We start from the raw sequence: 23,874 nt of genomic DNA on the forward strand, positions 1-23,874 counted from the left end.
GGTTGACTGGTTGACTGGCTGGTTGACTGGCTGGCTGACTGGCTGGTTGACTGGCTGGCTGGTTGACTGGCTGGCTGGTTGACTGGCTGGTTGACTGGTTGACTGGTTGACTGGCTGGTTGACTGACTGGCTGGTTGACAGGCTGGCTGGCTGGTTGACTGGTTGACTGGCTGGTTGACTGGCTGGTTGACTGACTGGCTGGTTGACTGGCTGGTTGACTGGTTGACTGGTTGACTGGCTGGTTGACTGACTGGCTGGTTGACAGGCTGGCTGGCTGGTTGACTGGTTGACTGGCTGGTTGACTGGCTGGTTGACTGACTGGCTGGTTGACTGGCTGGTTGACTGGCTGTGTTTAGAGTGGCAGATAACCCTGTGTGTATGATATATGGTACACAGATGTTCCCCATCCCTGTGGGCTGAACCATGAGATAGAACGATAGGAACCACTGCATTGCAGCATACAGCCTACTATCTACAGCTAATTAGAGGGCTGGAGCCAGAGGCACAGAGGAACATACACACACACACACACACACACACTCTGACACACACACATTCTGTAACACACACACACTCTCACACACACACACTCTCACACACACACACTCTCTCACACTCACACACACACACACACACACTCACTCATTCACACAATGATAGGCCAGATTATTCTCTCTCTGGTGTTCTGGGGCAGAGGGGTAACAGAACTCTGGTGTTCTGGGTCAGAGAGGTAACAGAACTCTGGTGTTCTGGGGAAGAGTGGTAACAGAACAGGGAATCTGACCTATCAGCAGTCTGTCAACACTGTCACCCTGTGTCTCTTCTGATACGGGTCCCAAATACCACCCTATTCCCTACATGTAATCTTCATTTAGGCAGGGTGTCCCATTGAGACCAATGTCTCTTTTACAAGGGGCCCTGTTCCAAGGTAGTGTACTAAATAGGGAATAGGGTGCCATATGGGACAGGGACAAAGACAGACACTAGTCTCCACTTGACACTGTCTGTGGACTGGCAGACCTGCAATAGGCAGCTGTGGAGGTGAACTGAATAACCTCTGTTTTCTACCAGTAAGCAGAAGAGATGGCAGGGAGGGAGGGAGGGAGCGAGGGAGGCTGGCAGAGAAAGTGTGTGGTTTATGGCTTGGCTTCACCCTGGATGCACTGGGTGAGAGAGAGAGAGACAGATATACCGATATACCGATGCTTCTTTGATGAGGCTAATGAACTGTGATTTCTCCTCAGAGGAATGACAACTACTTCTGCTCCCAAACCAGACATGAGACATTGACTAGCCATGACTAGTTGAGGAGAGGAAGGAGACATTGACTAGCCATGACTAGTTGAGGAGAGGAAGGAGACATTGACTAGCCATGACTAGTTAAGGAGAGGAAGAAGACATTGACTAGCCATGACTAGTTGAGGAGAGGAAGGAGACATTGACTGGCCATGACTAGTTGAGGAGAGGAAGGAGACATTGACTAGCCATGACTAGCTGAGGAGAGGAAGGAGACATTGACTAACCATGACTAGTTGAGGAGAGGAAGGAGACATTGACTAGCCTTGACTAGTTGAGGAGAGGAAGGAGACATTGACTAGCCATGACTAGTTAAGGAGAGGAAGGAGATATTGACTAGCCATGACTAGTTAAGGAGAGGAAGTAGACATTGACTAGCCATGACTAGTTAAGTAGAGGAAGGAGACATTGACTAGCCATGACTAGTTAAGGAGACATGAGACATTGACTAGCCATGACTAGTTAAGGAGAGGAAGAAGACATTGACTAGCCATGACTAGTTAAGGAGAGGAAGGAGACATTGACTAGCCATGACTAATTAAGGAGAGGAAGGAGACATTGACTAGTTAAGGAGAGGAAGGAGACATTGACTAGCCATGACTAGTTAAGGAGAGGAAGAAGACATTGACTAGCCATGACTATTTGAGGAGAGGAAGGAGACATTGACTAGCCATGACTAGTTGAGGAGAGGAAGGAGACATTGACTAGCCATGACTAGTTAAGGAGAGGAAGGAGACATTGACTAGCCATGACTAGTTAAGTAGAGGAAGGAGACATTGACTAGCCATGACTAGTTAAGGAGACATGAGACATTGACTAGCCATGACTAGTTAAGGAGAGGAAGAAGACATTGACTAGCCATGACTAGTTAAGGAGAGGAAGAAGACATTGACTAGCCATGACTATTTGAGGAGAGGAAGGAGACATTGACTAGCCATGACTAGTTGAGGAGAGGAAGGAGACATTGACTAGCCATGACTAGTTAAGGAGAGGAAGGAGACATTGACTAGCCATGACTAGTTAAGGAGAGGAAGAAGACATTGACTAGCCATGACTAGTTAAGGAGAGGAAGGACGAGTGTCACAAACCAAATACCCACCCGCACACAAAACTGGTTTTAACCTTTTACTGCAGTGGGCTAAATCAGGGTCACACAGAGTGACTGACACAGAGTGACTGTTGGTAGTCTGACACAGAGTGACTGTTGGTAGTCTGACACAGAGTGACTGTTGGTAGTCTGACACAAATCTACTTTGAAACAAACCTAGCCTGTCTGGAGTGTCAGATGGTTTGTGGGTTTTCCCACTATTCGACTGATTCCATTTCACCAAGACATGCTCAATGATACCCAGCTTAAGTATTAGAAATACTTTCAAATAGTATTTGAACCCAGGTCTACGGTATGATGATGATGAAAGGAAGGGACATTCCCCACGGTGGCCCCGGCTGACTGGCTGACTGACTGGGTGAATGACTGCCTGACATGACTGCCCGACAGGTTGGGGCCTTTAATCAGTCCTGAGAAGCACACCTCTCCATCCATCAGCACCAGCTGACAGTCTGTCCCCACCTCCACTCTTCAACCCAACCCCATCTTCCTCCTCAGAGCTGGGTAGACAGGTGGCCTGGCTGGGGCCTCACAGTGACAGACAGTCTGGAAGCAGACCAGGGCCTGGATGTTGTCTTCTCTGTACAGTGTCACCTGTTAACTGACCACTCCCACACTGACCACTCCCACACTGACTCCACTATTAACCCTGCTATACACCTGTTAACTGACCACTCACACACTGACTCCACTATTAACCCTGCTATACACCTGTTAACTGACCACTCCCACACTGACTCCACTATTAACCCTGCTATACACCTGTTAACTGACCACTCCCACACTGACTCCACTATTAACCCTGCTATACACCTGTTAACTGACCACTCCCACACTGACTCCACTATTAACCCTGCTATACACCTGTTAACTGACCACTCCCACACTGACTCCACTATTAACCCTGCTATACACCTGTTAACTGACCACTCCCACACTGACTCCACTATTAACCCTGCTATACACCTGTTGACTGACCACTCCCACACTGACCACTCCCACACTGACTCCACTATTAACCCTGCTATACACCTGTTAACTGACCACTCCCACACTGACTCCACTATTAACCCTGGTATACACCTGTTAACTGACCACTCCCACACTGACCACTCCCACACTGACTCCACTATTAACCCTGGTATACACCTGTTAACTGACCACTCCCACACTGACTCCACTATTAACCCTGCTATACACCTGTTAACTGACCACACCCACACTGACTCCACTATTAACCCTGCTATACACCTGTTAACTGACCACTCCCACACTGACTCCACTATTAACCCTGCTATATACCTGTTGACTGACCACTCCCACACTGACTCCACTATTAACCCTGCTATACACCTGTTAACTGACCACTCCCACACTGACCACTCCCACACTGACTCCACTTGAGAGGACCTCACTGACAGCTGTGAACCAATGAGAGGAAGGAGGAGATGTAATGTTTGTGGACAATGGAAGGAAAATGTCTCTCAGAGTCGACTACAGAGCAGACAGAGGGGAGGGTTGTGGACGATTCATTCATACAATTGAAGTGTCAGTCCAATACCAGTCACTTAGGATAGTGAATTGGATGGTACATAGTATCCATCTATGTCCAGTTCAGTTTATCTTCTCCTTTAGAGTGTGATAATGTCCTCATATAATGGCTGAGATCTCTGATCCTCTCTGTTCCTCTCTGATCCTCTCTGATCCTCTCTGTTCATCTCTGATCCTCTCTGTTCCTCTCTGATCATCTCTGTACCTCTCTGATCATCTCTGATCCTCTCTGTTCCTCTCTGATCCTCTCTGTTCCTTTCTGTTCCTCTCTGTTCCTTTCTGTTCCTCTCTGTACCTCTCTGATCATCTCTGTACCTCTCTGATCCTCTCTGTACCTCTCTGATCATCTCTGATCCTCTCTGATCATCTCCGTTCCTCTCTGATCCTCTCTGATAATCTCTGTACCTCTCTGATCCTCTCTGATCATCTCTGATCATCTCTGATCATCTCTGATCATCTCTGATCCTCTCTGTTCCTCTCTGATCATCTCTGTACCTCTCTGATCCTCTCTGTACCTCTCTGTTCCTCTCTGATCCTCTGATCATCTCTGATCCTCTCTGATCATCTCCGTTCCTCTCTGATCCTCTCTGATCATCTCTGATCCTCTCTGATCATCTCTGATCATCTCTGATCCTCTCTGATCATCTCCGTTCCTCTCTGATCCTCTCTGATCATCTCTGATCCTCTCTGATCATCTCTGATCCTCTCTGTTCCTCTCTGATCATCTCTGTACCTCTCTGTTCATCTCTGATCGTCTCTGTTCCTCTCTGTACCTCTCTGTTCCTCTCTGTACCTCTCTGTTCCTCTCTGATCATCTCTGATCATCTCTGATCCTCTCTGATCCTCTCTGTACCTCTCTGTTCATCTCTGATCCTCTCTGTTCCTTCTAAAGCTGGAATCAGTGTGGTCATGTCAGTAGAACTAAAGAAAGCTATTTTTATGGCATGCTTGTTTGTTTTGGTTTAAGAAATGTTGAACAACCACCGAAGGAACGAAGTCGTCTGTCATGGTGACTGTGAAGACTCTCTCTGGGTTGGGCTTTGTTATACAGGAAGAGGTGCCAGCATGACTGCCAGAATGCATCATATGTGTCATGTGTTAAGACCCTGAGATTTTAGATCCTGAGGAGGTGGATCATCCCCTCTATACAGCCAATCAGTAGAGCTCCTACCCAGGTTGGGTTTCCCCCTGTCTGGGGCAGCTTCCTTATTCCAGGGTCCTGTTCAGGAGGGCACACTATAGGAACAGTATCACTATGACTGTCACCATAGGAACAGTATCACTATGACTGTCACCATAGGAACAGTATCACTATGACTGTCACCATAGGAACAGTATCACAATGACGGTCACCATAGGAACAGTATCACTATGACTGTCACCATAGGAACAGTATCACTATGACTGTCACCATAGGAACAGTATCACAATGACTGTCACCATAGGAACAGTATCACTATGACTGTCACCATAGGAACAGTATCACTATGACTGTCACCATAGGGGGACTATCAATATGTCTGTATTGTATTATTGTTCCTGACTGTGTGATATAAAGGGAGGGTTATATATCCTACTGCCACCACACCCTCTCAATAACAGCTAGTCAATCTGAGGGAGAGGGGGTCAAATAAAAACATCTCTCTCTCTCTCTCTCTCTCTCTCTGTGTGTGTGGACTGTACGTTTATTTTAACCAGTAACAAGAGGTGGACTGTGTCTCAGGCGGAGCTGAGGTTGTGGGTTCTGATGCTGGTTTTAGTTCAGACAGACAGAGTGAGACAGAGAGGGATTGAGTGAAAACAATCAGGGTTCACAACTCAGTGTTACAGACAGAGTGCTCTTATGAGACTAGAGACTGACCTCCTTGTCGTCAAGATAAAGAATAACAGAGAGAAACTATTTTGTCACATTAACTCTACATTAATCTTAACACATTGTCCAGATAGTGCTCAGCAGAAAAGTAACTTATTTTATAAACATAAAAGTGAGACTGAATGACGTCTATGAGCTTCTGTTGCAGGTCTGCCTGATCGTCCAACATATCATTCCAAAATCACGGACATTAATATGGAGTTGGTCCTCCCCCTTCGCTGCTATAACAGCCTCCACTCCTCTGGGAAGGTTTTCCACTAGATGTTGGAACATTGCTGCTATAACAGCATCCACTCTTCTGGGAAGGCTTTCCCACTAGATGTTGGAACATTGCTGCTATAACAGCCTCCTCTCTCCTGGGAAGGCTTTCCTACTAGATGTTGGAACATTGCTGCTATAACAGCCTCCACTCTTCTGGGAAGGCTTTCCACTAGATGTTGGAACATTGCTGCTATAACAGCCTCCACTCTTCTGGGAAGGCTTTCCACTAGATGTTGGAACATTGCTGCTATAACAACCTCCACTCTTCTGGGAAGGCTTTCCACTAGATGTTGGAACATTGCTGCTATAACAGCCTCCACTCTTCTGGGAAGGCTTTCCACTAGATGTTGGAACATTGCTGCTATAACAACCTCCACTCTTCTGGGAAGGCTTTCCACTAGATGTTGGAACATTGCTGCTATAACAACCTCCACTCTTCTGGGAAGGCTTTCCACTAGATGTTGGAACATTGCTGCTATAACAGCCTCCACTCTTCTGGGAAGGCTTTCCACTAGATGTTGGAACATTGCTGCTATAACAGCCTCCACTCTTCTGGGAAGGCTTTCCCACTAGATGTTGGAACATTGCTGTGGGGACTTGCTTCCATTCGGCAACGAGCATTAGTCAAGTTCTTCCGATAACGATCTCGACAAGCCATTTCTGTATGGACCTCGCTTTGTGCAGGGGGGCATTGTCATGCTGAAACAGAAAAGGGCCTTCACCAAACATTTGCCACAAAGTTGGAAGCACAGAATCATCTAGAATGTCATTGTATGCTATATCCATCCACAGGAAACGAAGGGGCCGAGCCTGTACCATGAAAAACAGCCCCAGACCATTATTCCTCCTCCACCAAACAGTTGGTAGATGGTGAAGTGTGATTCATTACTCCAGAGAACGTGTTTCCACTGCTCCAGAGTCCAATGGTGGCGAGCTTTACACCACTCCAGCCGACTCTTGGCATTGCGCATGGTGATCTTAGGCTTGTGTGCGGCTGCTCGGCCATGGAAACCCATTTCATGAAGCTCCCGACAAACAGTTCTTGTGCTGAAGTTGCTTCCGCAGGAAGTTTGAAACTTGAAGGGGTGTCCACATACTTTTGTATACATAAGTGTATGTTTGTTTACAAACACCACACCGAGCAAACGGAAGCTTTGCAACGTGACAACCCACTGTTGTGCAGCGCAAGAGAGGTGATCAGGTTACACTTGAAATTCACTACTAATGTTTGCCAGCTAAATATTTTATAAGTTTAACTATCTAAGATGTGCCAAATCAATTCTCTCCAGGGCTCCAGCTATGCATTTGGTTTGTTTGCTAAGTGGCTAGCTTGCAAGATCAAGGTTATTGGTTAAAGCAGAGACAACCAATCCCCTCCTGGATCCAGATCCCTACTGTCTAATATTGTTTTGTGCGTTCAGTAAACTGTGAGTAGCCTTTTGAGATAGTTGTATAACTTTATGAGCTGGATTGTTTGTCCTTCCAATTAGCTTGGGCTTATTAGCGTTTAGCTAAGGGAATTCGCTTGTTAGCATTTAGCTAGCATCCGCTATAGAATTCTATGGAATTCGCTAGTACTTTGTTAGCATTTAGCTAGCATCCGCTATAGAATTCTATGGAATTCGCTAGTACTTTGTTAGCATTTAGCTAGCGTCCGTTTTTTATTTATTTTTACGTTTGGAAAGAAATCAAACCCCTTGTGTGCACTGCCGGTAATACCGTATATCTCAGTATGGTACAAGAACAGTATAACAATCTGGATCCTGCCAAACCCGAGTTTAAACACTTCTTATGGACATTGTTTCTACTCCAGTTCTGTCTGAATGGCCCCTGACATTCGTTAGGCCTAAGACCCAAACACAGCTGCATTTTCTGGCCACAACCCACCAAATCCAACCTCTGTATCAATGGGTCTAAGATCCAACCCTGTTTCAAGGGGTCTAAGATCCAACCCTGTGTCAAGGGGTCTAAGATCCAACCCTGTGTCAAGGGGCCTAAGATCCAACCTTGTATCAAGGGGGCTAAGATCCAACCCTGTTTCAAGGGGGCTAAGATCCAACCCTGTTTCAAGGGGGCTAAGATCCAACCCTGTATCAAGGGGTCTAAGATCCAACCCTGTTTCAAGAGGGCTAAGATCCAACCCCTGTATCAAGGGGTCTAAGATCCAACCCCTGTATCAAGGGGTCTAAGATCCAACCCCTGTATCAAGGGACCTAAGATCCAACCCTGTATCAAGGGGTCTAAGATCCAACCCTGTATCAAGGGGTCTAAGATCCAACCTTGTATCAGGGGGTCTAAGATGGGTTATTGTGAGGTTATTATAAGCTGTTAACAAATCACCCTCCACCCCCCCCACTACCATACAAGCTCCAACAAAAGCAGTAGGTCTCAGTGAGTTTCTGGAAGTGATTTTGAAGTCCCGTCCTGCAGAGCTGTTCATTCATTCCACAGTAGAGCAGTCTGCTCCATGCAGGGTTAAACAGAACAGACCTTCACTCACACTGGGCAGGACACTGAGGACAGACAATGGTCCTGCCAGTCAATGTCAAGCCTCTCGTCTGACTTGGGAGTGTTTACTGGTCTAGAGGAGGCCCCAGCTGGTTGTAAGGTTCTGGTGAGGCTTTACTGCCATGGCCTGGGCATGGAGACATGAACCACGTGCCCAGCTAAACACAGACAGGAACACACACCAACTGTACACACACTGTACACACACGTCTGTCTGTCTGTCCTTCATCCAGGCTGTGTGTTGAGCCTAAATGGGATCCTGCAGTGTTAATAAGCATTAATAGCTCTTTAAACCAGAGGAAGTGATTTGTAAAAAGGCCTTTTTCATTTCTAATTAATCTCCTAGCAGATTAGTCAGTGGTAGCATGGTCTGGCGTTTTGAGCCCAGGCACAGAGGCTGTAAGGCTGGCCAAGAGCAAATGAAACCTGCCTTGTAACCTTTATGCAAATTAGATTTTTGTCATTTTTAATTGAACCTTTATTTAACTAGGCAAGTCAGTGAAGAACAAATTCTTGTCTACAATGGCGGCCAAACCCGGACGACGCTGGGCCAATTGTGTGCCGCCCTATGGGACTCCCAATCACAGCCAGTTGTGATACAGCCTGGAATCGAACCAGCAGATAACCCTAGCAGATAGCCTTGGTACCCTAGCAGATAGCCTTGGTACCCTAGCAGATGGCCTTGGTACCCCAGCAGATGTTATTGGTGCCCTAGCAGATGGCCTTGGTACCCTAGCAGATAGCCTTGGTGCCCTAGCAGATAGCCTTGGTACCCTAGCAGATAGCCTTGGTACCCTAGCAGATAGCCTTGGTGCCCTAGCAGATAGCCTTGGTACCCTAGCAGATGGCCTTGGTGCCCTAGCAGATGGCCTTGGTGCCCTAGCAGATAGCCTTGGTACCCTAGCAGATAGCCTTGGTACCCTAGCAGATAGCCTTGGTGCCCTAGCAGATAGCCTTGGTACCCTAGCAGATGGCCTTGGTGCCCTAGCAGATGGCCTTGGTGCCCTAGCAGATGGCCTTGGTACCCTAGCAGATAGCCTTGGTACCCTAGCAGATGGCCTTGGAACCCTAGCAGATGGCCTTGGTGCCCTAGCAGATAGCCTTGGTGCCCTCTTGGTGCGCTGGCACCTCTTGAAGACCATTTGGCCTTGCCCCTAAAATCCTGAAACGCCAGGCCTGCCCCTCCCTCATTGGGCCTTTAGGTTTATTACTGGTGATGGTTCTAGAACTCACCGTTGTGTTCCTTTAGGTTTATTACTGGTGATGGTTCTAGAACTCACCGTTGTGTTCCTTTAGGTTTATTACTGGTGATGGTTCTAGAACTCACCGTTGTGTTCCTTTAGGTTTATTACTGGTGATGGTTCTAGAACTCACCGTTGTGTTTTGTATCAAAAAGTGGGTAGTTTGTATGTAAGGAGAGAGCAGAGTTCTCTAGTGTTTATTTACAAAGCACTCATGCAGAAACCTCCTATTTATCTATCATCATTAATTACCAAACCCAGTCACAGGCTTGGATAACACTGGAGGCCCCTTCGGTCTCCACAGAGTTGGGTAAAGCTACTTTTAGTTGTGTTCTTTTGTGCCATTTATGTGGAACAACTTTACAGAGCTCTCTGAAATGAAATGAGTAATGATCTGAGACCTCTTAAGTTGATACATGTGTCTGTGCTTCTTAATATGTTGTGTGGTTTGTGTATATTGTATGCTGTTGTATGTGTTTGATGTATTTATGCAGGGCTCATCTGGAAAACACACCATAGACTCAGTATGACTTTCCTGTCAAAATAAAGGGTTCATCATTATGTGAAGTTTCCTATGCAGATTGGTTCAGCTCTAACCAGGATGTATTGTTTGAGTTACAGGAGGCACCAGGGACATTGGTTCAGCTCTAACCAGGATGTGTTGTTTGAGTTACAGGAGGCACCAGGGACATTGGTTCAGCTCTAACCAGGATGTGTTGTTTGAGTTACAGGAGGCACCAGAGACATTGGTTCAGCTCTAACCAGGATGTGTTGTTTGAGTTACAGGAGGCACCAGGGACATTGGTTCAGCTCTAACCAGGATGTGTTGTTTGAGTTACAGGAGGCACCAGGGACATTGGTTCAGCTCTAACCAGGATGTGTTGTTTGAGTTACAGGAGGCACCAGAGACATTGGTTCAGCTCTAACCAGGATGTGTTGTTTGAGTTACAGGAGGCACCAGGGACATTGGTTCAGCTCTAACCAGGATGTGTTGTTTGAGTTACAGGAGGCACCAGAGACATTGGTTCAGCTCTAACCAGGATGTGTTGTTTGAGTTACAGGAGGCACCAGAGACATTGGTTCAGCTCTAACCAGGATGTGTTGTTTGTGTGTTACAGGAGGCACCAGAGACATTGGTTCAGCTCTAACCAGGATGTGTTGTTTGAGTTACAGGAGGCACCAGAGACATTGGTTCAGCTCTAACCAGGATGTGTTGTTTGAGTTACAGGAGGCACCAGAGACATTGGTTCAGCTCTAACCAGGATGTGTTGTTTGAGTTACAGGAGGCACCAGAGACATTGGTTCAGCTCTAACCAGGATGTGTTGTTTGAGTTACAGGAGGCACCAGAGACATTGGTTCAGCTCTAACCAGGATGTGTTGTTTGAGTTACAGGAGGCACCAGGGACATTGGTTCAGCTCTAACCAGGATGTGTTGTTTGAGTTACAGGAGGCACCAGAGACATTGGTTCAGCTCTAACCAGGATGTGTTGTTTGAGTTACAGGAGGCACCAGAGACATTGGTTCAGCTCTAACCAGGATGTATTGCTTGAGTTACAGGAGGCACCAGGGACATTGGTTCAGCTCTAACCAGGATGTGTTGTTTGAGTTACAGGAGGCACCAGGGACATTGGTTCAGCTCTAACCAGGATGTGTTGTTTGAGTTACAGGAGGCACCAGAGACATTGGTTCAGCTCTAACCAGGATGTGTTGTTTGAGTTACAGGAGGCACCAGGGACATTGGTTCAGCTCTAACCAGGATGTGTTGTTTGAGTTACAGGAGGCACCAGGGACATTGGTTCAGCTCTAACCAGGATGTGTTGTTTGAGTTACAGGAGGCACCAGGGACATTGGTTCAGCTCTAACCAGGATGTGTTGTTTGAGTTACAGGAGGCACCAGAGACATTGGTTCAGCTCTAACCAGGATGTGTTGTTTGAGTTACAGGAGGCACCAGGGACATTGGTTCAGCTCTAACCAGGATGTGTTGTTTGAGTTACAGGAGGCACCAGAGACATTGGTTCAGCTCTAACCAGGATGTGTTGTTTGAGTTACAGGAGGCACCAGAGACATTGGTTCAGCTCTAACCAGGATGTGTTGTTTGTGTGTTACAGGAGGCACCAGAGACATTGGTTCAGCTCTAACCAGGATGTGTTGTTTGAGTTACAGGAGGCACCAGAGACATTGGTTCAGCTCTAACCAGGATGTGTTGTTTGAGTTACAGGAGGCACCAGGGACATTGGTTCAGCTCTAACCAGGATGTGTTGTTTGAGTTACAGGAGGCACCAGAGACATTGGTTCAGCTCTAACCAGGATGTGTTGTTTGAGTTACAGGAGGCACCAGGGACATTGGTTCAGCTCTAACCAGGATGTGTATGAGACACAGAAGCATCGAGGCCAAGCTCAGAGACTTTTCAATGTAAGGATGTTCTCATTTACAACGACACTACTACACCATCATTTACCATTGATTTGTAATACATGTCACTTTGAACTAAATTAAGAAGTGTTTGTGTATGTGTGTGTGTGTGCGCGTGTGTGTGTGTGTAACATTGTCGTTAAAGTGAGACATTACTGATGAATCTGTAGAATGTCACCCAGCTCAGCCGATTCTCGTCTTTCCCAGCATTCCACTGTCTCGGGCATGTCTGGTCCACGACACACACACAGTCACACACACACAGTCACACACACACAGTCACACACACACAGTCACACACACACAGTCACACACACAGTCACACACACAGTCACACACACAGTCACACACACACACACACACACACACACACACACACACACACACACACACACACACACACACACACAGAGGGGGATCTCTAATTTCTTCAAGGTATTTTGGAGAAATTCTTCTTGCGTCTCCATGGCTGTGACAGTGTGCTGTAGTAAACCTAGGTGCCTGTGGTCTAGCCTAGCTACACACACAAACACACACACACACACACACACACACACACATATAAATGAACACACACACATAAATGAAAAACACACACACTGTCTGGCTGTCTCTCTGACAACATGTGTCCAGACCAGAGAGTCCAGGGTGTTAAATTAGTCTCAGCTGTCCGGCTCACATCACCACTATGCCCCTGCCCCTCACCACCGCTATGCCCCGCCCCCTCATTACCGCTATGCCCCGCCCCCTCACTGCCGCTATTACCGCTATGCCCCTGCCCCCTCCTCACTGCTATGCCCTGCCCCCTCATCACCACTATGCCCCACCCCCTCATCACCACTATGCCCCGCCCCCTCATCACCACTATGCCCTGCCCCCTCATCACCACTATGCCCCGCCCCCTCATCACCACTATACCCCGCCCCCTCATCACCACTATGCCCTGCCCCCTCATCACCACTATGCCCCACCCCCTCATCACCACTATGCCCCGCCCCCTCATCACCACTATGCCCCACCCCCTCATCACCACTATGCCCTGCCCCCTCATCACCACTATGCCCCGCCCCCTCACCACCACTATGTCCCTCTCTACTGAAAGACTAGCCTTTTGGTGGGCTAGGAGAGATCCTAATAAATAATACTGGATTTCTAATGTTTCTCACCTTTGTGATTGCTGTGACCTGCAGGGCTTTCATAGACTGCATGATCAACCCTCTACAGGATCAGATGGAGGAGTGGAAGAGAGGAACCAACACTCTGGATAAGGACCATGCTAAAGGTATCATCATAACATAATGATATAGAGAGGAACCAACACTCTGGATAAGGACCATGCTAAAGGTATCATCATAACATATAGATATATAATAATATAGAGAGGAACCAACACTCTGGATAAGGACCATGCTAAAGGTATCATCATAACATATAGATATATAATAATATAGAGAGGAACCAACACTCTGGATAAGGACCATGCTAAAGGTATCATCATAACATATAGATATATAATAATATAGAGAGGAACCAACACTCTGGATAAGGACCATGCTAAAGGTATCATCATAACATATAGATATATAATAATATAACCATACACAACAAGCCAGTGTCATATACGCTACATGACCAAAAGTATGTGGACACCTGCTCGTCGAACATCTCATTCCAAAATGTTGACCCCATTTCCCCCCCCACAGAGTACAAGAAAGTTCGGAGTGAGATCAAGAAGAAGTCTTTAGACACTCTGAAGCTACAGAAGAAGGCAAAGAAAGGTACTCTATCTATATATCTATCTATCTATCTATCTATCTATCTATCTATATCCATCTATCCATCTATCCATCTATCCATCTATCCATCTCTATCTATCTATCTATCTATCCATCCATCCATCCATCCATCCATCCATCCATCCATCCATCCATCCATCCATCCATCCATCCATCCATCCATCCATCCATCCATCCATCCATCCATCCATCCATCCATCCATCCATCCATCCATCCATCTATATCCATCTATATCCATCTATATCCATCTATATCCATCCATCCATCCATCCATCACTTCTCTACTGGCTGTGCCATAGAATTATAATTATTACAACATATGGCCGATACATATAATGTCTGTGGGCTTGGCCATATGAAGTGTAGTGTGAACCCTGTACCTCTATGGGCTGTCGTTTCCCCTTGAGGTCAAACCTACACAGTCCATGTAGTCTAAAGGAAATAGAGTTGAACGTCAATGAGGCTCCTCAGGGACTCTACAGTATAAAACACAGTACATATTTATGTAACATTTTACTATACATAGTACATCTCTTTGTTCCTTTATCATCTCTGAACGTCAATCTCTAACGTACATTTGGTACGCTTAGGCAAATGGACATGCAAATTGAGTTGAACATCCTTCCCTACCGAATGTCTTTACTCTATGCTATGGTTTCGGTTACGTTATCTAAGACTGTTCCTGATCCCTGTCAGACTCTGCGGATGGTCAGATATCATCTTGAACACAGGAATCTGTCTAAATGATGTCTGGAAAGATGGAGGAGGAAAAACAACAGAGTCAGCTCATGTTGACCGTCATTATACTGAAACCAGGACACTGTCTGTGTCCCAAATGGCATCCTGTTCCCTATATAGTGCACTACTTTAGACCAGGGTCTATAGGGCTAGGGCCCAAAAAGAAGTGCACTACATAGGAAATAGGTTGCCATTTGGAACAGATTCTCTGCTCAACTTCTGAGTATCAGTTTGTGTCTTCTCCTCGTAGGACAGCACATCCCAATTGAATAAGCATATGCAGTCAGTCAGTCTTTGTGTTTGGCCTACGTACCATGAAAGGAGATGGAGACGCTATTGAAGAGGTTCAATATGTGTCTAGACAGATAGACAGATGAGAGAGAGCGTCTATGGGAAGCTCCTATTCAAGCTGTCAGTTATCTTGAGTGACTAAAGTCCAGTTGAAATTTCAAAATGTCCGTCTTGAAAGCACTAAAACATCTAACTTTTTTTTAAAAACTTCTTTAGCTCAAATACTGTGCTGTTGTATTTCCATGGTGCAGTATTTAGCAGTATGTACCTGGTCTTCTTATTCCAGTGTTATTAGATGTCCTACCTAGAGGAGCAGTATTTAGCAATGTGCACCAAGTGGCGCAGTGGTCTAAGACACTGCATCTCAGTGCTAGAGGCGTCACTACAGACCTGGTTCGAATCCAGACTGTATCACAACTGGCCGTGATTGTGAGTCTCATAGGGCGGAGCATAATTGGCCCAGCGTCGTCCGGGTTTGGCAGGTGTAGGTCGTCATAACGTATCGATCAAAACCAGCTGAAACACTGAACTAGCTAGTCTAAGTGTCTTAATTAAAATTTGCTCAAACATTGAACTACCTAACTAAATGACCAAAACCAGCTGAAACACTTAACTAGCTAGTCTAAATGTCTTGATCAAAACCAGCTGAAACACTGAACTAGCTAGCCTACATGTCTTGATTAAAGCCACCTGAAACAATGATATAGCTGGCCTAAATTATCAAAACCTGCAGAAACACTAAACTAGCTAGTCTAAATGTCTTGATCAAAACCAGCTGAAACACTGAACTAGCTAACCTAAATGATCAAAACTACCTGAAACACTGAACTAGCTATTCTAAATGTCTTAATTAAAATGAGTTCAAACACTGAACTAGCTAACAAAATGACCAAAACTACCTGAAACACTGAACTAGCTAGTCTAAATATCAAAAATCGAAACCACCTGAAACACTGAACTAGCTAACTAACTGACCAAAACCACCTGAAACCCTGAAGTAGCTAACTAAATGACCAAAACCACTGAACTAGCTAGTCTAAATGTCAAAAATCGAAACCACCTGAAACACTGAACTAGTTCACTTAAATGCCTTAATTAAAACCACCTGAAACACTGAACTAGCTATCCTAAATGTTTTAATCAAAACCACACTGAACTAGTTAGCCAAAATGACCAAAACTACCTGAAACATTGAACTAGCAATCCGAAATGTTTCGTTTTTCTACACGATTGAACCAATACACACGTTTCTAGTCTCTCCTATGAGAGGCCCTGTGCTTTACTAGGAGCTATAAGGAATGGGTCAATCCTGACTTCAAGGGGGAAGTTGTCACCTTTGGACACGTGACCAGTGGAGCATTTAACGCCATTTATCTGTCTAGACTGAAGAATTCAAACATGTTTTTCCAGCTTGGCCTCCTCGTTATGAAGGCTGTTATTAGTGCAACACGTTCACCCTCACAAACAGTCCTCTTTGGCAGATCAAACAGCACGTTCACCCTCACAAACAGTCCTCTTTGGCAGATCAAACAGCTAGACCCATGTTGGGTCATATAATGAATGCGGTGATATATGTCAGTGTCGACGAGGACAATTTTGTAAGTCGCTTAGTTTATCCTAAGAGTCTGGCGAAGCTAAAGGGCCATTATTAGACGCACAGAGACCGTCACAGAGACCGTCACAGAGACCGTCACAGAGACCGTCACAGAGACAGTGACAGTCACAGTGACAGTCACAGAGACAGTCACAGTGACAGTCACAGAGACAGTCACAAAGCCAGTCACCGTGACAGTCACAGTGACAGTCACAGAGACGGTCACAGAGACAGTCACAGTGACAGTGACAGTGACACTAATTAGTAACATGATTTGTGCAGTCTCCTTCAGGCCTCTTGACTGACTGAAATGTTTTCCTCTTTACGGCCGTGTCGTCGACCTTATTGCCCACCCCCGGTCACTGGGCACCTGTTGTTGTTGCCCTGCAGCTGATGCCCTGGGTAAGTCTGTAACAGACTGGTGGTCTGTCTGTTAGTCTGTCTGTCAGCCCTCCAGCCTGCTCTGTGGCCTCTCTGTGGGGTCCGGGGTTTCAGTCAGTCTGTCAGTCTACCTTGTGCTGCTATGCTGTTTAGTGTTCCGTTCTGTTCTGCTCCTTCCACTACCCCTCTCTCTTCCTCTCTCTCTTCCTCTGTCTCTCTCTCTCTGTGTCTCTCCTCTCTCTCTCGCTGTCTCCCCCCTCTCTCTCTCGCTGTCTCCCCCCTCTCTCTCTCGCTGTCTCCCCCCTCTCTCTCTCGCTGTCTCTCCTCTCTCTGTCTCTCCTCTCTCTGTCTCTCCTCTCTCTGTCTCTCCTCTCTCTGTCTATCATTGTCTCTCCTCTCTTTCCTCTCTTTCTCTCGCTGTCTCTCCTCTCTCTGTCTCTCCTCTCTCTCTCTCTCTCCTCTCTCTGTCTCTCCTCTCTCTCTCTGTCCTTTCTCTCTCTCTTTCTCCCTCTGTGGAGTGCAGACTAACTCTGTTAGTCTAATGTACTGTGTACTACTGTCCTGTCCACTCCTCTGTCCCCTGCTCTGCTTCCTACTGTCCTGTCTCCTCCTCTGTCCCCTGCTCTGCTTCCTACTGTCCTGTCTCCTCCTCTGTCCCCTGCTATGCTCCCTACTGTCCTGTCCACTCCTCTGTCTCCTCCTCTGTCCCCTGCTCTGCTTCCTACTGTCCTGTCTCCTCCTCTGTCCCCTGCTCTCCTTCCTACTGTCCTGTCTCCTCCTCTGTCCACTGCTCTGCTTCCTACTGTCCTGTCTCCTCCTCTGTCCCCTGCTCTGCTTCCTACTGTCCTGTCCCCTGCTCTGCTTCCTACTGTCCTGTCTCCTCCTCTGTCCCCTGCTCTGCTTCCTACTGTCCTGTCTCCTCCTCTCTCCTCTCTCTTCTCTCTTCTCTCTCTGTGGTTTAATTCTCCTGCCTTCACTGCTTCGTGGTTTGTTTTGGTTTCAATCGTCTTTGTTAATCAGCTCAGCGCCACTGAAGCTCACACACACACACACTAATCATTATCTGTGGAGGTGGAGAACACACACACACACTAATCATTATCTGTGGAGGTGGAGAACACACACACACTAATCATTATCTGTGGAGGTGGAGAACACACACACACACTAATCATTATCTGTGGAGGTGCAGAACACACACACACACTAATCATTATCTGTGGAGGTGGAGAACACACACACACACTAATCATTATCTGTGGAGGTGGAGAACACACACACACACTAATCATTATCTGTGGAGGTGGAGAACACACACACACACTAATCATTATCTGTGGAGGTGGAGAACACACACACACACTAATCATTATCTGTGGAGGTGGAGAACACACACACACACACTAATCATTATCTGTGGAGGTGGAGAACACACACACACACGAATCATTATCTGTGGAGTTGGAGAACACACACACACACTAATCATTATCTGTGGAGGTGGAGAACACACACACTAATCATTATCTGTGGAGGTGGAGAACACACACACACACCAGTCATTAAGACAGTAGCACAAAGTGCTGATTTTCCACTCCACCACTCTCACCCCCAGTCTTCCCTAATGATTGGCAGAGGTCACACACAGCCCTTCACAGCATCAGGACAGGGGTCTGCTCAGCATGTAGATGAAGCTGGTCTGTTTTCCCAGTCAGAACAGGGGTCTGCTCAGCATGTAGAGGAAGCTGGTCTGTTTTCCCAGTCAGAACAGGGGTCTGCTCAGCATGTAGATGAAGCTGGTCTGTTTTCCCAGTCAGAACAGGGGTCTGCTCAGCATGTAGAGGAAGCTGGTCTGTTTTCCCAGTCAGAACAGGGGTCTGCTCAGCATGTAGATGAAGCTGGTCTGTTTTCCCAGTCAGAACAGGGGTCTGCTCAGCATGTAGATGAAGCTGGTCTGTTTTCCCAGTCAGAACAGGGGTCTGCTCAGCATGTAGATGAAGCTGGTCTGTTTTCCCAGTCAGAACAGGGGTCTGCTCAGCATGTAGATGAAGCTGGTCTGGTCTGTTTTCCCAGTCAGGACAGGGGTCTGCTCAGCATGTAGGGGAAGCTGGTCTGTTTTCCCAGTCAGGACAGGGGTCTGCTCAGCATGTAGAGGAAGCTGGTCTGTTTTCCCAGTCAGGACAGGCGTCTGCTCAGCATGTAGAGGAAGCTGGTCTGTTTTCCCAGTCAGGACAGGGGTCTGCTCAGCATGTAGATGAAGCTGGTCTGTTTTCCCAGTCAGGACAGGGGTCTGCTCAGCATGTAGATGAAGCTGGTCTGTTTTCCCAGTCAGGACAAGGGTCTGCTCAGCATGTAGATGAAGCTGGTCTGTTTTCCCAGTCAGGACAGGGGTCTGCTCAGCATGTAGAGGAAGCTGGTCTGTTTTCCCAGTCAGGACAGGGGTCTGCTCAGCATGTAGATGAAGCTGGTCTGTTTTCCCAGTCAGGACAGGGGTCTGCTCAGCATGTAGATGAAGCTGGTCTGTTTTCCCAGTCAGGACAGGCGTCTGCTCAGCATGTAGATGAAGCTGGTCTGTTTTCCCAGTCAGAACAGGGGTCTGCTCAGCATGTAGATGAAGCTGGTCTGTTTTCCCAGTCAGGACAGGGGTCTGCTCAGCATGTAGAGGAAGCTGGTCTGTTTTCCCAGTCAGGACAGGGGTCTGCTCAGCATGTAGATGAAGCTGGTCTGTTTTCCCAGTCAGGACAGGGGTCTGCTCAGCATGTAGATGAAGCTGGTCTGTTTTCCCAGTCAGGACAGGGGTCTTCTCAGCATGTAGATGAAGCTGGTCTGTTTTCCCAGTCAGGACAGGGGTCTGCTCAGCATGTAGATGAAGCTGGTCTGTTTTCCCAGTCAGGACAGGGGTCTGCTCAGCATGTAGATGAAGCTGTGCTGGTCTGTTTTCCCAGTCAGGACAGGGGTCTGCTCAACATGTAGATGAAGGTATTTGTTCACATGTAAAAGGCCAATGGAAACAGACATGTTCACCACCGTTCAAGAGACAGAGGCCCATTATCAGCAACCATCACTCCTGTATTCCAATGGCACATTTATCATTTTAAAAGGCTAATTGATCATTACAGGGGTGGCCGGGTAGCCTAGTGGTTAGAGCGTTGGACTAGTAACCGGAAGGTTGCAAGTTCAAACCCCCGAGCTGACAAGGTACAAATCTGTCGTTCTGCCCCTGAACAGGCAGTTAACCCACTGTTCCTAGGCCGTCATTGAAAATAAGAATTTGTTCTTAACTGACTTGCCTAGTTAAAAAAATAAAAATAAAATGAAAACCCTTTTGCAATTTATATTTGAACACAGTTGAAAACTGTTGTTCTGATTAAAGAGGCAATAAAATGGGCCTTCTTTAGACTAGTTGAGTATCTGGAGCATCAGCATTTGTGGGTTCGATTACAGGCTCAAAATGGCCAGAAACAAAGACCTTTCTTCTGAATCTCGTCAGTCTATTCTTGTTCTGAGAAATGAAGGCTATTCCATGTGAGAAATTGCCAAGAAACTGAAGATCTCGTACAACGCTGTGTACTACTCCCTTCACAGAACAGCGCAAACTGGCCCTAACCAGAATAGAAAGAGGAGTGGGAGGCCCCGGTGCACAACTGAGCAAGAGGACAAGTACATTAGAGTGTCTAGTTTGAGAAACTAGACACTCTAACTGGCAGCTTCATTAAATAGTACCAGCAAAAACACTAGTCTCAACGTCAACAGGGAAGAGGCGACTCCGGGATGCTGGCCTTCTAGGCAGAGTTGCAAAGAAAAATACATATCTCAGACTGACCAATAAAAAGCCATATCTCAGACTGGCCAATAAAAAGCCATATCTCAGACTGACCAATAAAAAGCCATATCTCAGACTGGCCAATAAAAAGCCATATCTCAGACTGGCCAATAAAAAGCCATATCTCAGACTGGCCAATAAAAAGCCATATCTCAGACTGGCCAATAAAAAGCCATATCTCAGACTGGCCAATAAAAAGCCATATCTCAGACTGGCCAATAAAAAGCCATATCTCAGACTGGCCAATAAAAAGCCATATCTCAGACTGGCCAATAAAAAGCCATATCTCAGACTGGCCAATAAAAAGCCATATCTCAGACTGGCCAATAAAAAGCCATATCTCAGACTGGCCAATAAAAAGCCATATCTCAGACTGGCCAATAAAAAGCCATATCTCAGACTGGCCAATAAAAAGCCATATCTCAGACTGGCCAATAAAAAGCCATATCTCAGACTGGCCAATAAAAAGCCATATCTCAGACTGACCAATAAAAAGCCATATCTCAGACTGACCAATAAAAAGCCATATCTCAGACTGGCCAATAAAAAGCAAAACGATTAAGACGGGCAAAAGAACACAGACACTGGACAGAGGAACAAGGACATTTCTAAGTGACCCCAAACTTTTGAACAGTAGTGTGTGTGTTTTAGTTGTCGTCCTTGGAGAGAGGGCTGCTCTACTCACCTGGAACCTATGTTGTTTGGTATGATGTTTTCAACAGGCCCCAGACTTAGAGGGACATTTATGGGACATCTGGGACATTTATCAGTCATTTGAAGATAAGGGACTGAGGATCATCTCAGGCTTGGAGGGAGGGAGGGGGGAGAGGGAGGGAGGGGGGGAGATGTAAGGTACAGAGCTAACAGTAACAGAGAGGGAATGGACTTATAACTGCAGCCTCTCACTGAATATTTATGATTTCATACTGTATCGTATGAAAGGATTCAACTCTCTAGTTGAATATTTATGATTCTATACTGTTGTTCACTCTAGTTTAATATTTATGATTCTATGCTGTATCGTATGAAAGGAGTTCACTCTCTAGTTTAATATTTATGATTCTATCCTGTTGTTCACTCTAGTTTAATATTTCTGATTCCATACTGTAGTTCACTCTAGTTTAATATTTATGATTCTATACTGTACCGTATGAGGGGAGTTCTCTCTAGTTTCATATTTATGATTCTATCCTGTTGTTCACTCTAGTTTAATATTTATGATTCTATGCTGTACCGTATGAGGGGAGTTCACTCTAGTTTAATATTGATGATTCTATACTGTAGTTCTCTCTAGTTTAATATTGATGATTCTATCCTGTAGTTCTCTCTAGTTGTGGCCTAGTTCCATCTGATGGAAGAGCAGGCGGTGCTGATGAATCAGTTCTAGAGCCTGCAAGCTGCCTTCTGTAACGGACCTATATCTCCAAGGCATCCAGTTTTGACACACATACTGTAACTAATGATCTAGTATGAGTTTCTCCTGTCCAGACTTAGAGGGACAACTGGGATTCTGGGACATTTTATCAGTCAAATGAAGATAAGGGACTGAGGATCATCTCAGACTTGGAGGGAGGGAGGGTGGGGGGGGGGAGAGGTAAGGTACAGAGCTAACAGTCTCCTCTCTCTTAGTCCTCAGTTAGCCCCTGGATGAGCAACACAGTCTGACTGTAGTTTCTCTTGTCTCTTAGTCCTCAGTTAGCCCCTGGATGAGCAACACAGTCTGACAGTGAGACTGTAGTTTCTCTTGTCTCTTAGTCCTCAGATAGCCCCAGGATGAGCAACACAGTCTGACTGTAGTTTCTCTTGTCTCTTAGTCCTCAGTTAGCCCCTGGATCAACAACACAGTCTGACAGTGAGACTGTAGTTTCTCTTGTCTCTTAGTCCTCAGTTAGCCCCTGGATCAACAACACAGTCTGACAGTGAGACTGTAGTTTCTCTTGTCTCTTAGTCCTCAGTTAGCCCCTGGATGAGCAACACAGTCTGACTGTAGTTTATCCTCTCTCTTAGTCCTCAGTTAGCCCCTGGATGAGCAACACAGTCTGACTGTAGTTTCTCTTGTCTCTTAGTCCTCAGTTAGCCCCTGGATGAGCAACACAGTCTGACAGTGAGACTGTAGTTTCTCTTGTCTCTTAGTCCTCAGTTAGCCCCTGGATCAACAACACAGTCTGACTGTAGTTTCTCTTGTCTCTTAGTCCTCAGTTAGCCCCTGGATCAACAACACAGTCTGACAGTGAGACTGTAGTTTCTCTTGTCTCTTAGTCCTCAGTTAGCCCCTGGATGAGCAACACAGTCTGACAGTGAGACTGTAGTTTCTCTTGTCTCTTAGTCCTCAGTTAGCCCCTGGATGAGCAACACAGTCTGACAGTGAGACTGCATGTGTGTGTTATTGATGACTCTGTATACAACATTCGATGACAGGAGGACTCAAATTGAGTGGGAGAGTTAACCTGTCCTGTCTGTTCTGCTCTCTGTCTCACTCCCTCCTCCTGTCCTCCCCTGTCTAGCCCTGTCCTGTCTGTTCTGCTCTCTGTCTCACTCCCTCCTCCTGTTCTGTCCTCCCTCATCTTGTCCTGTCCTGTCTGTTCTGCTCTCTGTCTCACTCCCTCCTCCTGTCCTGTCTATTCTGCTCTCTGTCTCACTCCATCCTCCTGTCCTGTCCTCCCCTGTCTAGCCCTGTTCTGCTCTGTCTCACTCCCTCCTCCTGTCCTGTCCTCCTCTGTCTAGCCCTGTCCTGTCTGTTCTGCTCTGTCTCTCTCCCTCCTCCTGTCCTGTCCTCCCCTGTCTAGCCCTGCCCTGTCTGTTCTGCTCTGTCTCACTCCCTCCTCCTGTCCTGTCCTCCTCTGTCTAGGCCTGTCCTGTCTGTTCTGCTCTCTGTCTCACTCCCTCCTCCTGTCCTGTCCTCCCTCATCTAGCCCCATCCTGTCTGTTCTGCTCTGTCTCACTCCCTCCTCCTGTCCTGTCTGTTCTGCTCTCTGTCTCACTCCCTCCTCCTGTCCT

At 46.5% G+C, this 23,874-nt stretch overlaps 1 protein-coding gene across 14 annotated transcripts in view; it reads left to right on the plus strand.

The window, feature by feature from the left end:
* LOC109885436 (protein MTSS 1-like) overlaps positions 1-23,874 on the plus strand; it is a 104,114-nt gene that overhangs the window by 58,473 nt on the left and 21,767 nt on the right. For 7 of the 14 annotated variants that reach the window (XM_031821654.1, XM_031821658.1, XM_031821653.1 and 4 more), the window contains exons 4-7: positions 12,169-12,253; positions 13,444-13,535; positions 13,957-14,031; positions 17,064-17,075. In XM_031821654.1, coding sequence (XP_031677514.1) covers positions 12,169-12,253; positions 13,444-13,535; positions 13,957-14,031; positions 17,064-17,075 — 264 coding nt within the window. The remainder of the gene's footprint in view (positions 1-12,168; positions 12,254-13,443; positions 13,536-13,956; positions 14,032-17,063; positions 17,076-23,874) is intronic. The other 7 variants (XM_031821656.1, XM_031821659.1, XM_031821663.1 and 4 more) reach the window with 1 other exon arrangement.

The sequence above is a fragment of the Oncorhynchus kisutch genome, unplaced genomic scaffold (genome assembly GCF_002021735.2).
Source record: "Oncorhynchus kisutch isolate 150728-3 unplaced genomic scaffold, Okis_V2 scaffold4006, whole genome shotgun sequence".
Taxonomy (NCBI): domain Eukaryota; kingdom Metazoa; phylum Chordata; class Actinopteri; order Salmoniformes; family Salmonidae; genus Oncorhynchus; species Oncorhynchus kisutch.